An 11,863-nucleotide genomic window follows, 5' to 3' on the forward strand; every position below is an offset into this window, starting at 1 on the left:
TTGTTGCCAAAGTTCAGGATAGTCCCTGGCACAATACAACCTTGGCCCTGCGTTCAGACTAGAGGATACAAAATACACCAAATGAAAGGCATTTCACTAACACTGCAATGGCCAAACGATGCCTGAGTAGAGGGAAAAGTAAAACAATCCCTCTGTGTTCCAGGCTTACTGGGAAAAAAATCGCTCCAAATTAGCAGCAAGATCTAAATTTCACATTCATGGTTTTCATTTTTTTCTTCTCAACATGCACTTGGTTGAAGACATAATCTATTGTATTGTCACGTTTTAATTACCCCTCCATTTAATATTTAATTTAATAGATGCACTCGGTTGTAAACCACTAATTTAGATGATAGATTATACACTAAACTGTGTAGATGGACTAATATCAATCTTTCGCCCAAGAAGACTGCTACCTCTACTATAGAACAAACTGCTAAAATGAAAATGAAGTTTTTGAGAAGGCAAAACAACTGCAAAACTGGGCAATCTTTAATTGCTCAAGCTGGAGATGAAATTGGATTATGAAGAGAAGAGAACAGAACAAAATACATCTGTTGCCACACCAGGATCAGATGCTTAACCAACTTAATTCAACTTATCACCAACATTACCTCTATAAAGAGTTAGGGCCACAATACGAAACAAGGGAAAGGGCGTATGCATCTCAAGCCAGAAAACTCTCTTTATAATGCAGAAACAGAGCTTTTCATGCAGACGAGATTAACAGGTTGCAATATCATAAAACAGGAAACGCATACTGGGTACAAGAATCCAGTCATAGCATATAGTTGAATAGCAGTTATCTGGAACAACAAAAAGTAAAAAAGTGTTGGTACTTCTACATAGCTTTGATACAGCTTTTTTTGAAACTTTGTAACATACACCACCACATCCTGCAGCTACTTGGGGCCAACGTCCTTGATACCACAAATCTGCTCCTCTCCCATGGCAGACATCACTGACAGAACCAGGTCCTTCCCCTCAGCAAAACCATCTTTGATCTGTGCTCATCATTTAGAAAACAACGTTATTTCTAACATAAGAGTATCTGAGAAATACACAAGCTTATGGCACAAATACTAAGATCACGTTAAAGGAATCGATTGCTCATGGAATAATCAAGGAAAATAAAGCAAAGCATCTGCTAACGCCTTATGGAATCTAAATTTACAGGCACCTCCTAACCATTAGGTAGGAATATACGACCTTATCATTATATGTTACTCCTCCAGTGATGATAGCCTATGTCCAAGTATCATTCACTTTAAATCTTCATGTTCACAAACTTAAAATAGATAGCAACCGTAACATTGATGTTTCAAAACAGAAACTGTAATTCTGCTTACCAGGGCCAGAAGATTATCGTCAGTTGGGAGCCTCAAGTCATCCTTGGTGTTACCATTTTCAGTCAACAGACTCACCTGAAACAATATCACAAGTGAGATGGTCGTCGTCAACAAGGAGATCAAAATAACAAAAAGAGTAGAAGCAACAACAAAATACATACAAGGAGATCAAAATAACAAAAAGAGTAGAAGCAACAACAAAATACATACAAATCCATCCTCAGAGATATCAATAAGCTGATAGTCAGTCCTATTCACATGAGGAACCTGCAAAGAGAATATTGTCGATTAGTAAAAATTAAGTAGAAGAACAAGAAGAAAGCAGCAAGGGAAATGATATGTCTAGAGACAGTTATTTACATCACAGTTGTGAGAAGAGGGAACAATATCTTCAAGCTTCTTTCCAGTGAAAATGTCAATAGCCACAAAGTGGCATTTAGCATGACCGTGCTTGCCTGTCTTGGAAGTGGAAACTTCAACTACCTTCAACAAAAAAACCCGACAATCCTATCAGTACTCGCAATTACAAACCAAACAGGGAATATACAGCATGACTAAGAATAGGGAAAAAAGGGAGGCACATCAAACCGTGATCAAAAGCTTAAAACCAGATTGGATCTCCAAAACTTATATTACTTGCACTTTGGCTGTTACATTTATTTTTTGATAACCCAGAAACCCCCGAGGATGCACGGTTCAAAGCTCGGTAAATAAAGGGGATATATTTAGATTCAAATATACAGCCTTTTTTGTTCTTTTCATATATGTACAGAGATGAATGTAGAATCTAGAGTCCGTGAGTTCAGAATAAGTGTTATCTTATTATTTATCTTTTTAAAAGGGTGTGATCTTATTATATACACATTCGAGATTCTTTATTTAAATGTATATATATATATATATACACACACATATATTAATTGATATAAGTCGAGACATTTTAATTTATTGTTAATATATATACATGCATATGAGTAAGTTATAAGTCGATGAATCAATTTACACTATACTATATACTTAGTTTATATTAAAAAAGACACGTTAACAGAGAACAGAAAAGGAAATACAGTAGTCAGACCATATCAACCTTGTCATTCCCACTAGATTTTGAAACATGGATGAACTCTTGGGAGTACTAAAAGGAAAATCAAAATTCCATGAAGATCAAATATTGACCGAATAGAACCCTATTATATCCAATCGATAAACAGACTGCAGCCAGACACGAAATAAAAGCAATAGTGATTTCCAGTATATCATACAGATTCTCGGTAAACCGGAAAAAAAATCAAATCTTTCTTCTGTATCTTAAAATCACAATAACAGAAAATAAATACCTAACAAAGTTTATAGTAACTAGGATCCAAAAGACCATAACCAAACAACGGAACAGCCATAAAAGCAAACTATAAGAAAAAGAAAGAGACCTTGCAAGGGCGGTTTTTTATGACGATATGACCATTCTTACGAATAGTACCAGCTTGTTGAGGATATGTCTTTGATGCTCCGGCATCGGCCTTTGATTCAAAATGGTGTTCTTCGTCCGACATAGTTGATTTACAATTCACTGGAGAGAAATAAGGAGAGGAGGATCCTAAATGTAGCTCTACTGAGGAGGGAGGGCTTGCTTTTCTAGTCTTGAAGAGTTTCGAACGATGCGTTCAAGTGACGCAGTCTAACGGTGAGAATTTTCGATTTTAATTTCCCATCCTTATCCCTTTTCACCGTCTGTCACGTGCTCACGTGACCCCATCACTCTGTCTGACTCTTCATTCGCCCTCCTTGTTAATTTTTCTTTCCATATTCTAAACAGGAGTTGCTTGCAATCAACTTCACTTCCGACCAAGAGGTTGGGAGTTCGAGTTTTTCCAAGAGTAAGGTGAGAAGTTTTTGGAAAGAAGTATATTACTCTATCTAGACCTCACTAACTGGGATTATACTGAATTGTTGTTATTATTATTAATATTCTGAAACTATTGTTCCACTCTTTTTGATAGTATACATAGATTATACATTAATTATATACAACTATATATATAAACATATACATATATCAGTGGGCTATTTTTTAGTTTAAAAAAATTTAGTGGGCAACTATTTAGATTAATTTTTCAAAATATTATCCGCCGCGGTACAATAAATTAATAAACCCACAGTATACAATATGTTTTACATACATGTTATCAGTTATTACTAAACTATAGTTAAATAATTTAAATATAACTTTAATTTTTTATTAATCATACACAACAATAATATACCCAGTAAAATCGTACTAGTGAAGTCTGGGAAGAGTAGAATGTACACAAGACCTTACCCCTTTCCCGAAAAGGATAGAGAGACTGTTTCCCGGAGACTCTCGGCTCAACAGGAGAGACAATTATAAGAAAAAAATAAAAGAAAGGCATGTAACAACAAAAGATGCCAAAAAGAAAATAATAACAACGAATAAGTGAAAGGACAATAACACAAAACTTTGCAAAAAACAATGTGAACACAACATAGACCGCTAACAAATCTAAACAAAACACTATCAAACTACCCGGTACAAAGAGGGAAGAACTCTCGACTATCCCCTAGCCTACCACCCTAATGCTCGACCTCCACATGTTCCTATCAAGAGCCACGTCCTCGAAAATTTGAAGTCGCGTCATGTCCTGCCTGATCACCTCGCCCCAATACTTCTTTGGCTGCCCTCTGCCTCTTCTCGTACCTGCCAAAGTCAACCGCTCACACCTCCTAACCGGTGCATCTAGGCTTCTCCTTCGCACGTGTCCGAACCATCTAAGTCGCGCTTCCCGCATCTTGTCGTCCACGGAGCCACGCCCACCCTTTCCGAATATCTTCATTCCTAATCTTATCCAGCCTATTAATAATATATATTGTCAAGTAATGTCTTGAAATTTTATTTTCTGCTTGAAATTAATATTTATTTTATACTATTGTTTTCAAGTAATGTCAGTTTATTATAAGAAAAGTTTTTTCTGAAATAGCCAAAGGACAACTTTATTAAAGGTATCTGTGATGTTTGTCCCTTCTTCAGTGCTAGAGGAGTCATTGTTCTTGAAATTGATAATCACCCTACAAATATTCTAATATAGTGGTAGTTGACCGATCACCTTGCAAAATGCAGATGCTCCTGGCATCATTTTCCTAACCTCTTCTCTAATTGAATACTGCATTTATTTAATCTCTTCTCTAGTTTTAAAAAATAAATAGACCTCTTAATTATTTTTATATTTCATTATATTACCCTATTTCGCATTAAAATTCAATTAAAACGATCATTTAAAAGAGTACATCAAATTTTTGTAGGATGAGCTAACAGTAAATTGTTCAAAGAGTCAAAAGACAATATCGTGGATCAGACACTTTGTGCTCGATAATCATCTTAGTACCCATCAATCACATAAAAACAACGGTTAATAGGCTGCAACAACAACATATCCAGTATAATCCCACAAATGGATTATGGGAAAGGTAGAGTATACGCAAACCTTACCCCTACCTTTAAGAAGACAGAAAAGTTGTTTTCAGTAGACACTCGGCTCAGGAAGAAAAAAAGAGAGGGCAATAACAAGCAAACCAATCTGACAACCAAAACGAAAATACAAAACTAACACTAAATAATGCAATCAGAAAACCGAAACAAAGGCAACACCAAGTAATAACAGAAGTCTAGGGATATGAAAAAACATGAATGACACTAAATGATGTATCAAAGCTACCGCTACAAACAAGAACTACACTCAGCTACCTAATCCTTTACCTTTATTCTCAATCTACACATCTTCCTATCCATGGTCATGTCCTCAGTCAGTTAATACGAAGGCTAAAAATGTTTATTAGAACATGCACATTGCTTTCTCTATTAAATGGATATGCTAATGACTTAAATCATAAGAACTGCAGTTTTCAGTGACCATCATCAACTTCACAAAAAAAAAAAAAAAATCCTCTTTGATTTATTTATTTTTTACTTTTTGCTCTTTATCAAAACCTCAAAATTCCTCAACTTTAACAGCATCACGAGGCATTTCATATGCATCTTTGGACCTTGATTTCTTCACTCCGGCAGTGAACCACACCTTATCAGACTTGTAGCTCTCGACGTTGATACTCGTGACTTTGACCCATACCAAGACCTTGGTCTTCATTCCATCTATTCCAGTGAGCTTTCCCCTTGATAGAGTTCCTTTGACACGAGTAGCATACCGCGTAACAGATGAATCCTTAAAGCAGACCTCACAGGCAGATGGCAAGTAGACAATGAGCTTTGCATTTGACTCATCAAATTCATAGCATGTTATGTTTTGGGGAAAAAGACCAGGAGGCAGGTTGTATTCTCGCAGGAGATCAGGCAATGATTTTGTAGGTTTACCTAGCAAATTACAGATTATTTGCATCAGATTGGCGTGCTAAATGTTACAGAGAATATGAACTGAAAATGTGTATGAACTAACTTTACATCCTAGAGATACTATTAAAAGTTCCAAAGGACAAATGTTGGGAGCGTGGGTCGCCATAACAATTGTAGTACTCTTTCCCAAATCCTTTAATATCAATGCTATTGTATGGGGATGTGAATTATGTCACCCCAAAATCTATATTTTCTCTACTTTACAGGGAAACTGTACAGTCCTCAGACCCTCTTAGGATTCGACTAGAAGTTAAAATCACATCACAAGTCGTACAAGTTAGCCAGAGTAAGCTTAAACAACAATGTACTGCAGCCATTTCATGACAGCTACTTCCTGTTTTGAATGAATCAACATTTTGGCACTAAACCCAGTCAAAGACCAATATTTTGGGACGAGATTGTCCTCCACATTGAAGACTAAGTGGGGCGCAGTTTTTGGAGCGAATAGAGCAGAAAGATGTAACAGTAGTGACTGTTTATTTCTGTAATGCTTTGCAAGTAGAAGTGACAACTACTCTTTCCTGCTTACTCCTAGTGGAACAAATATTTTTTTCTTAGCAGAATAAGCCATTCTTTGTCATCCACATGGACCAAAGACACGAATGTGCTAGTTAAATTAAGAATTGTGAACGTAACAACTTGAAAACCACATAACCTGTTTACTCAAGAAAAAACTATATGAATATGTATTTAATCATAAGCAGAAAGAAATGCAGAAGTTGATTTTAGAAGCATACCTTTTAACTTGTTGAAAATCCATTTTGCCTTTTCTTCAACAGTGCTCGACAAATTCTGGAACATGTGAAGTCAAGCAGAGTGATGAAGTGGTAACTTACAAGTTTATTTACATATGTAATTACAACAAACTGAATTGCCAAAGCTCAAGTTACAGGGTTGTCGATTTTTATTATTTGAACAGACTAGACTTTTATGTTATATAAAATTTTATGCAGTCTAGGGACAAGTAAACAACGATGAAATCCTTGCCAATTTCTGCTACACAGACACATTTCTTTAGAATTTTCTGCTGTGAATCCAAAAGATATGATAAGAGAATAACAGCATCTTAAGTATGAACTTATACAAATTGTTGATATATTTTCAGCCTCGCTCTCCGAAAAATGGAGATAGATGTATTTCTTTAGAATTTACTGCTGTCGATTCAGAAGATATGGTCCGAGAATAAGGAAAAACAGCATTCATATGTTCAGCTTCACACTCCAAAAGAGAGAATTCATACCAACTGTTGAACATAATAGCTGCTTTTCTCATGACAAAAAGGGTGGCAAAACCACATATATAAAATGTTGTTAATCAAAGGATAACTCCACGCATCAAATCCTATTGGTTGTTAAAAAATTTCATGTCATCATAATTGATCTCGATTTCTAATTGCTTCAACTCTTTTTATTCTCACTGCTCGCTCACTCCTTCTATTCCTCTCATTGACTTCAAAAATATCATTGTCCGTGTCATCATCCTCAAAAGGACAGTCGTAATGGTGACCTGACCAATATCAATGGGAATCAGAATCATCAAACAGACAACAATAGAAAGTTAGAAACAAATCTCCAGCACCTAACCATCTAATGACAGAATTCAGAAGGCAGCACCTAATAGCGTAAGGTTTAGTATTAAGTTTAAACTTAATTGAGGTAGTAGGACAGCCCGGTGCACGAAGCTACCGTTGTGTGTGGGGTCGGGGGAAGAGCAGGACCACGAGAGTCTATTGTATGCAACCTTACCTTGCATTTCTGCAAGAGATTATACTTCCACGGCTCGAACCCGTGACCTAATCACATGACAGCAACTTTACCAGTTACGCCAATACTCCCCTTCTTAATTGAGGTAGTAATTAACTTTAAATATCAAGTGAATCTCAAGTAAGATTTCATACAAAAATGTAAAGGGAATGGGGAGGGGGGGGGGGGGCATTTTCTAGACCCCATCTCTAGATCAGAATTGGGAGTTCCACAATCTACAGCTGTGCATTGATCTCTTCTCCTTGTCCTTTTACCGAGTGGCCAGAATTTTACTCGGGCAGTTGATGAAGTTTATCTTAATTTAATAAGGAACATCATTTCCATGTTAGCCCCAAAATTAAAATAAATTAGTAAAACCAGAGGCAAGTTAACACACAATGTTTAGCACCAATTGTTGGTATGAATCTAGCCTCCTGGCGCAGAGTTGTTCGAGCAAACCAGATTTCACATTCATAAATGCACATAACAAGAAACAAAGAAAAGAAAATCCTTAAATGGAAATAGAAAAAAGGAGGAGAGCATACGGAGAGGTCGTGAGAGATGTTGGAGATCTCTTCTTTGGCTTTTTTGGAAACCCAGAATGTACTACTTTTCAAGCTCCCTACTTTCGTCAGCGCTCTCTCCATTCTCTCTCTCTCTCTCTCTCAGTACAAACACACAGATAACTCACTCGATCAACACCTCCCCTCTCTCTCTCTCTCTCTCTCTCTCTCTCTCTCTCTCCCTCTCTCTCGGTTAGAGAGAAGGAAGGAAATGCAACAATATCTGTTTCTCTCTTTCTGTCCTGGAGTGTGGACGTGAATTGCCTTCTGAATCAGTTGGTGTCACACAACTCATCATTTGTCAGCATTTAGCAGACACATAAGCAAAATAACGGCGCTTTTGCTTCAAAATTATTTCCCTATAGACCTGATTTTACTTTAATTTTTAAAAAAATAATAATTTTACGGCGCATATAAAAAAAAAAGCCATGCTCTCTCTTTTAACTGTTTTGTCCTGTGGACTTGGAATATATTTTTGGTTAATTACATAATTTATATATATAGATCTAAATTATCCGACTTGGAATATATTACTAGTAGCAAATTACATAAGTCAATAGTTTTTACCACAGTTACGCAAATCAATCCAAATATGTTATGCAATTAACAGGCTTCTTCATATAAAAAGATGTCATTTTCCTTTTTTATTTTTTTTATTTTACTGTTTTGTCGTTGGAGCATAGGAGACCATTGCAAATCAACATTTTCCAATTAGAGTACTTGTCATCAGATTTTATTTATGTGATCTGCGGAATTGCATTTAAAAGCCTTTCTCCTAATTTGGTTGTTTCTCTTATAACCAAAAAAGAAGGAATTAAATTCTGTTGCTAGAAAATCTAAGTATAGATTTGTAATTCTCAACTACTATCATCAACAACCAAAAGTTTAGTTAAATTGGAAACTACGTTAATGCAACTTTCCTTCCTTGTTAATGTACTTATAATTGAGTGACCACCTTTCAAAAGTTTAGGCTTAACATTTTAAAATTGACTAAGAAATTTCACAGAAAAGGAAGATATATCTTTCATTTCTCTTTCAAGTTTCCTTATCGAAAGTAGATCTTCTTAAGAAAAAACAAATCAATCTTCAGTGTTTTTTCGTTCTTTCTGTAATGTTTTGCTATTTTATCAATTTTTACCTTTTAGTAAGGACGAGGGCATGCATAAATTAAAAAAAATACCCCTTTTTATAAAAAAGATGGATGGAAATGGCAAAAATGTAGAAACAACTATGGCTTTGAAAATAAGTAAGCAAAAGTTTTTAAGAAAATCAAGTTGCATTGCATAAGAAAATTGGATAAAGACAGCGTACAATATGGTAAATCAATAATTACTGCATGAAAAAACTGTGATGTGATTTGGGAGGAAAAAGTAAATATATTAAAGAACTCAAAGGTATTTTTCTTATTTTTTTATTTTCCACTTGGGGTCTGTTACCAAATTTTGGGGCTCGATTAATTTGTATTCTCATCGCATAAAGTATGTTAAAAAGGAAGATGCTTCTACTATCAAAGTGTATCTTTTTTTATCAAGGCTTGAACTTAGGATTTCTGCTAAATTAGTAATCACCTCTTTGTTGAGCTAAAAAGCCTGAAAATCTCACATCAGAGGTAAAGCGATTTCTAACAAAGATAATTTTATTTCTAAGGCTTGAACCCAAAATCTCTAATTAAAGATAAATAAGTATTTACCTCTCCCGCACAAACCTTATTGAATTTGTCTTCTTCTATTATGTAGGTGGCAAAGGAGCAATAATGTTATTTTGCCTAAAATCCAATTTGGCAATCATGTGAAATGTTTAACATCTATTTGGAAATCATGTGATGGTGGGGAACCGCCCCAAGCACACTCAAATAATTCAAAAGGCTATATATTTCTTAGCTTCCAAGGGTACCTTAGTTGAAATTCCATTATTTTTGGATTTTATTTTTAAAAAATAATTAAATTTGGAAATAGTTATGTACTATCGTGTACTCTTTAATGAGTGGACCATCAGATCATCCAATTAAACGTAAAAATTGCACGGGGCGTCCTATTTGGTCGCCCCCATTTAACTTATACCTATTTTTTAAAAAAAATTTTAATTTGTACTCACTTTTTAAATAACTTCAACCTCATTTCTCCTCCTCCTTCTCCTCCTTTGTTTTCTTCTTCTTCTTCTTCTTCTTCTTCTTCTTCTTCTTCTTCTTCTTCTTCTTCTTCTTTCTTCTGTTGTTGTTGGTGCTGCTATGAAACTTCAGTTCATAGGATGATTGCCATAATGTTTATCAGATTATTTAAAAATAAATTATAAATAATTACGTAAATTAGTAGACAATAATTTGTGAATATTTCCACGTACGAAAAGTTTAAAACGTGACCCAAAAAGCGGATCTAGATGCAAATGCCCTAATTAAACTAATACCTTATAGTCTAGTGAATGAGCCCAACGTTAATATGCTAAAGAACCTAGACCATAATTGTGCAACGATTTGATGATAAAAGGGAAAAAAGTTCATTATTACCCATATACTATTGTAAATAATATACGTTTGTTCTCCGTTTCACTTTACATTTAATACCTACCCTATTGTTAATAAAGTGGAACTACTCCTAGCCCTAACAGATGATCAATGTGGCACCTGACCTTGCAAAATTTTTGCCACATAGGATCCAAGTCAGTGTTCCATTAAAAATTAGCCTTGTTTATAACGACCCAAATCCCAAATTATATTGACCTATTTCACTCCCAAATAACTCGTAACCTGTAACCTTTTGGCCACTAAATAAATAGAAATAACCTGGTAAAATGTGGATAGAGGCGTTCATTTGGTTGATCCTTTTAGTCCATGAAAGAAAAAGAGAGACAAAATACCGTCTTTCAGTGTCGATTTCAACCAAAAGTAAGGAATTATTTCAAAAAACTTGATGCTTCTATTAGTTTTTTCTCTTTCTTGTATGGAACTGAAGTGTAGTTGTCATAGGGTTTCAAATATGTTGTTTATTGGACTTGAGGTTTCAAATTTGTTCTTGGCTGGTTAGGGTTTTCACTTCTCCCTTTCTCTATCAATTATTTCAAGCTGTTAGGTGTGTGTTTTTGCGGTTCTTTTTGTTTGCATGTGGCTCATATCTGGTTTATTCCTTCTTGGTATTAAAAAGTCCTTTGGTGGTCTAGGGTTTCAATCCCAATAGTTTGTGATCCTGATTTTTTTGTATTGGGTTTGATTTGTTCTTTTCTGTGTTATTTCTTGGAGGGTGGGACAGGAGACACATTATTTGTTACTTTAATGTATAGTCTCCCATGTCCACGGCTGCATCTATTAGTTTATTCAAGTTGATTGAATTCTTCAATATGTGGTACCTCACATTTTTTTCCTTTATGCCTTTATCTTTGTACCTTATCTGTTTTGTTTGTGCTTTTTCCAACTGTACTTTATGTAGTTTAAATATTATTTTGATTCTTCCATTTGTCTTTATATACACTAATTGTCTTGTTTATATCATGTTTAACTATCTTGAAGTGTTGAACTATCTTATGTGTATCATGTTTAACTATCTTGAGGCAGAGTATAATGATTCCATTGTACAAGATCAAGGGGGTATCCAAAACTGTAACAACTACAGGGGTATCAAGTTGTTAAGCCATACGATGAATGTTTGGGGAGGGTGATTGAATGGAGGATGGGGAGGAGTGTGTCCAGTTCTGAGAACCAGTTTAGTTTCATGTCGGGACGGTCGACATCGATATTGTGAGGAGATTGGTGGAGTAGTATAGGGCAGTGAAGAAGGATTTGCATATGGTGTTCATTGA

At 35.3% G+C, this 11,863-nt stretch overlaps 2 protein-coding genes across 2 annotated transcripts; both read right to left on the reverse strand.

The window, feature by feature from the left end:
• Nucleotides 1-604: 604 nt before the first annotated feature.
• LOC107820748 (eukaryotic translation initiation factor 5A-1) lies at nt 605-3,032 on the reverse strand. The gene is made up of 5 exons (NM_001425945.1): nt 2,777-3,032; nt 1,710-1,832; nt 1,560-1,616; nt 1,350-1,424; nt 605-1,004 (listed from the first exon to the last, which is right to left on the reverse strand). The coding sequence occupies exons 1-5, from the start codon at nt 2,897-2,899 to the stop codon at nt 903-905; spliced, it is 480 nt and encodes a 159-aa protein (NP_001412874.1). The 5' UTR covers nt 2,900-3,032; the 3' UTR covers nt 605-902.
• Nucleotides 3,033-5,119: 2,087 nt separating this feature from the next.
• LOC107820749 (uncharacterized protein At5g01610-like) lies at nt 5,120-8,331 on the reverse strand. The gene is made up of 3 exons (XM_016647088.2): nt 8,057-8,331; nt 6,507-6,561; nt 5,120-5,730 (listed from the first exon to the last, which is right to left on the reverse strand). Exons 1-3 carry the CDS (start codon nt 8,156-8,158, stop codon nt 5,351-5,353), a joined length of 537 nt encoding a protein of 178 aa, XP_016502574.1. The 5' UTR covers nt 8,159-8,331; the 3' UTR covers nt 5,120-5,350.
• Between the last annotated feature and the right edge of the window lie 3,532 nt (nt 8,332-11,863).

This window comes from Nicotiana tabacum, chromosome 6, assembly GCF_000715075.1.
Source record: "Nicotiana tabacum cultivar K326 chromosome 6, ASM71507v2, whole genome shotgun sequence".
NCBI lineage: Eukaryota > Viridiplantae > Streptophyta > Magnoliopsida > Solanales > Solanaceae > Nicotiana > Nicotiana tabacum.

Excerpts from the sequence above, each read along its gene's own strand:
- LOC107820749 (XM_016647088.2), bottom strand. The coding sequence starts at position 8,158 with ATGGAGAGAGCGCTGACGAAAGTAGGGAGCTTGAAAAGTAGTACATTC. Across the intron at positions 6,562-8,056 it reads ACATCTCTCACGACCTCTCC|AATTTGTCGAGCACTGTTGA; the intron begins GTATGCTCTCCT and ends CACATGTTCCAG. Across the intron at positions 5,731-6,506 it reads GATTTTCAACAAGTTAAAAG|GTAAACCTACAAAATCATTG; the intron begins GTATGCTTCTAA and ends GTAATTTGCTAG.
- LOC107820748 (NM_001425945.1), bottom strand. The coding sequence starts at position 2,899 with ATGTCGGACGAAGAACACCATTTTGAATCAAAGGCCGATGCCGGAGCA. Across the intron at positions 1,617-1,709 it reads CCTCTTCTCACAACTGTGAT|GTTCCTCATGTGAATAGGAC; the intron begins GTAAATAACTGT and ends TTCTCTTTGCAG. Across the intron at positions 1,425-1,559 it reads ATATCTCTGAGGATGGATTT|GTGAGTCTGTTGACTGAAAA; the intron begins GTATGTATTTTG and ends ATATTGTTTCAG.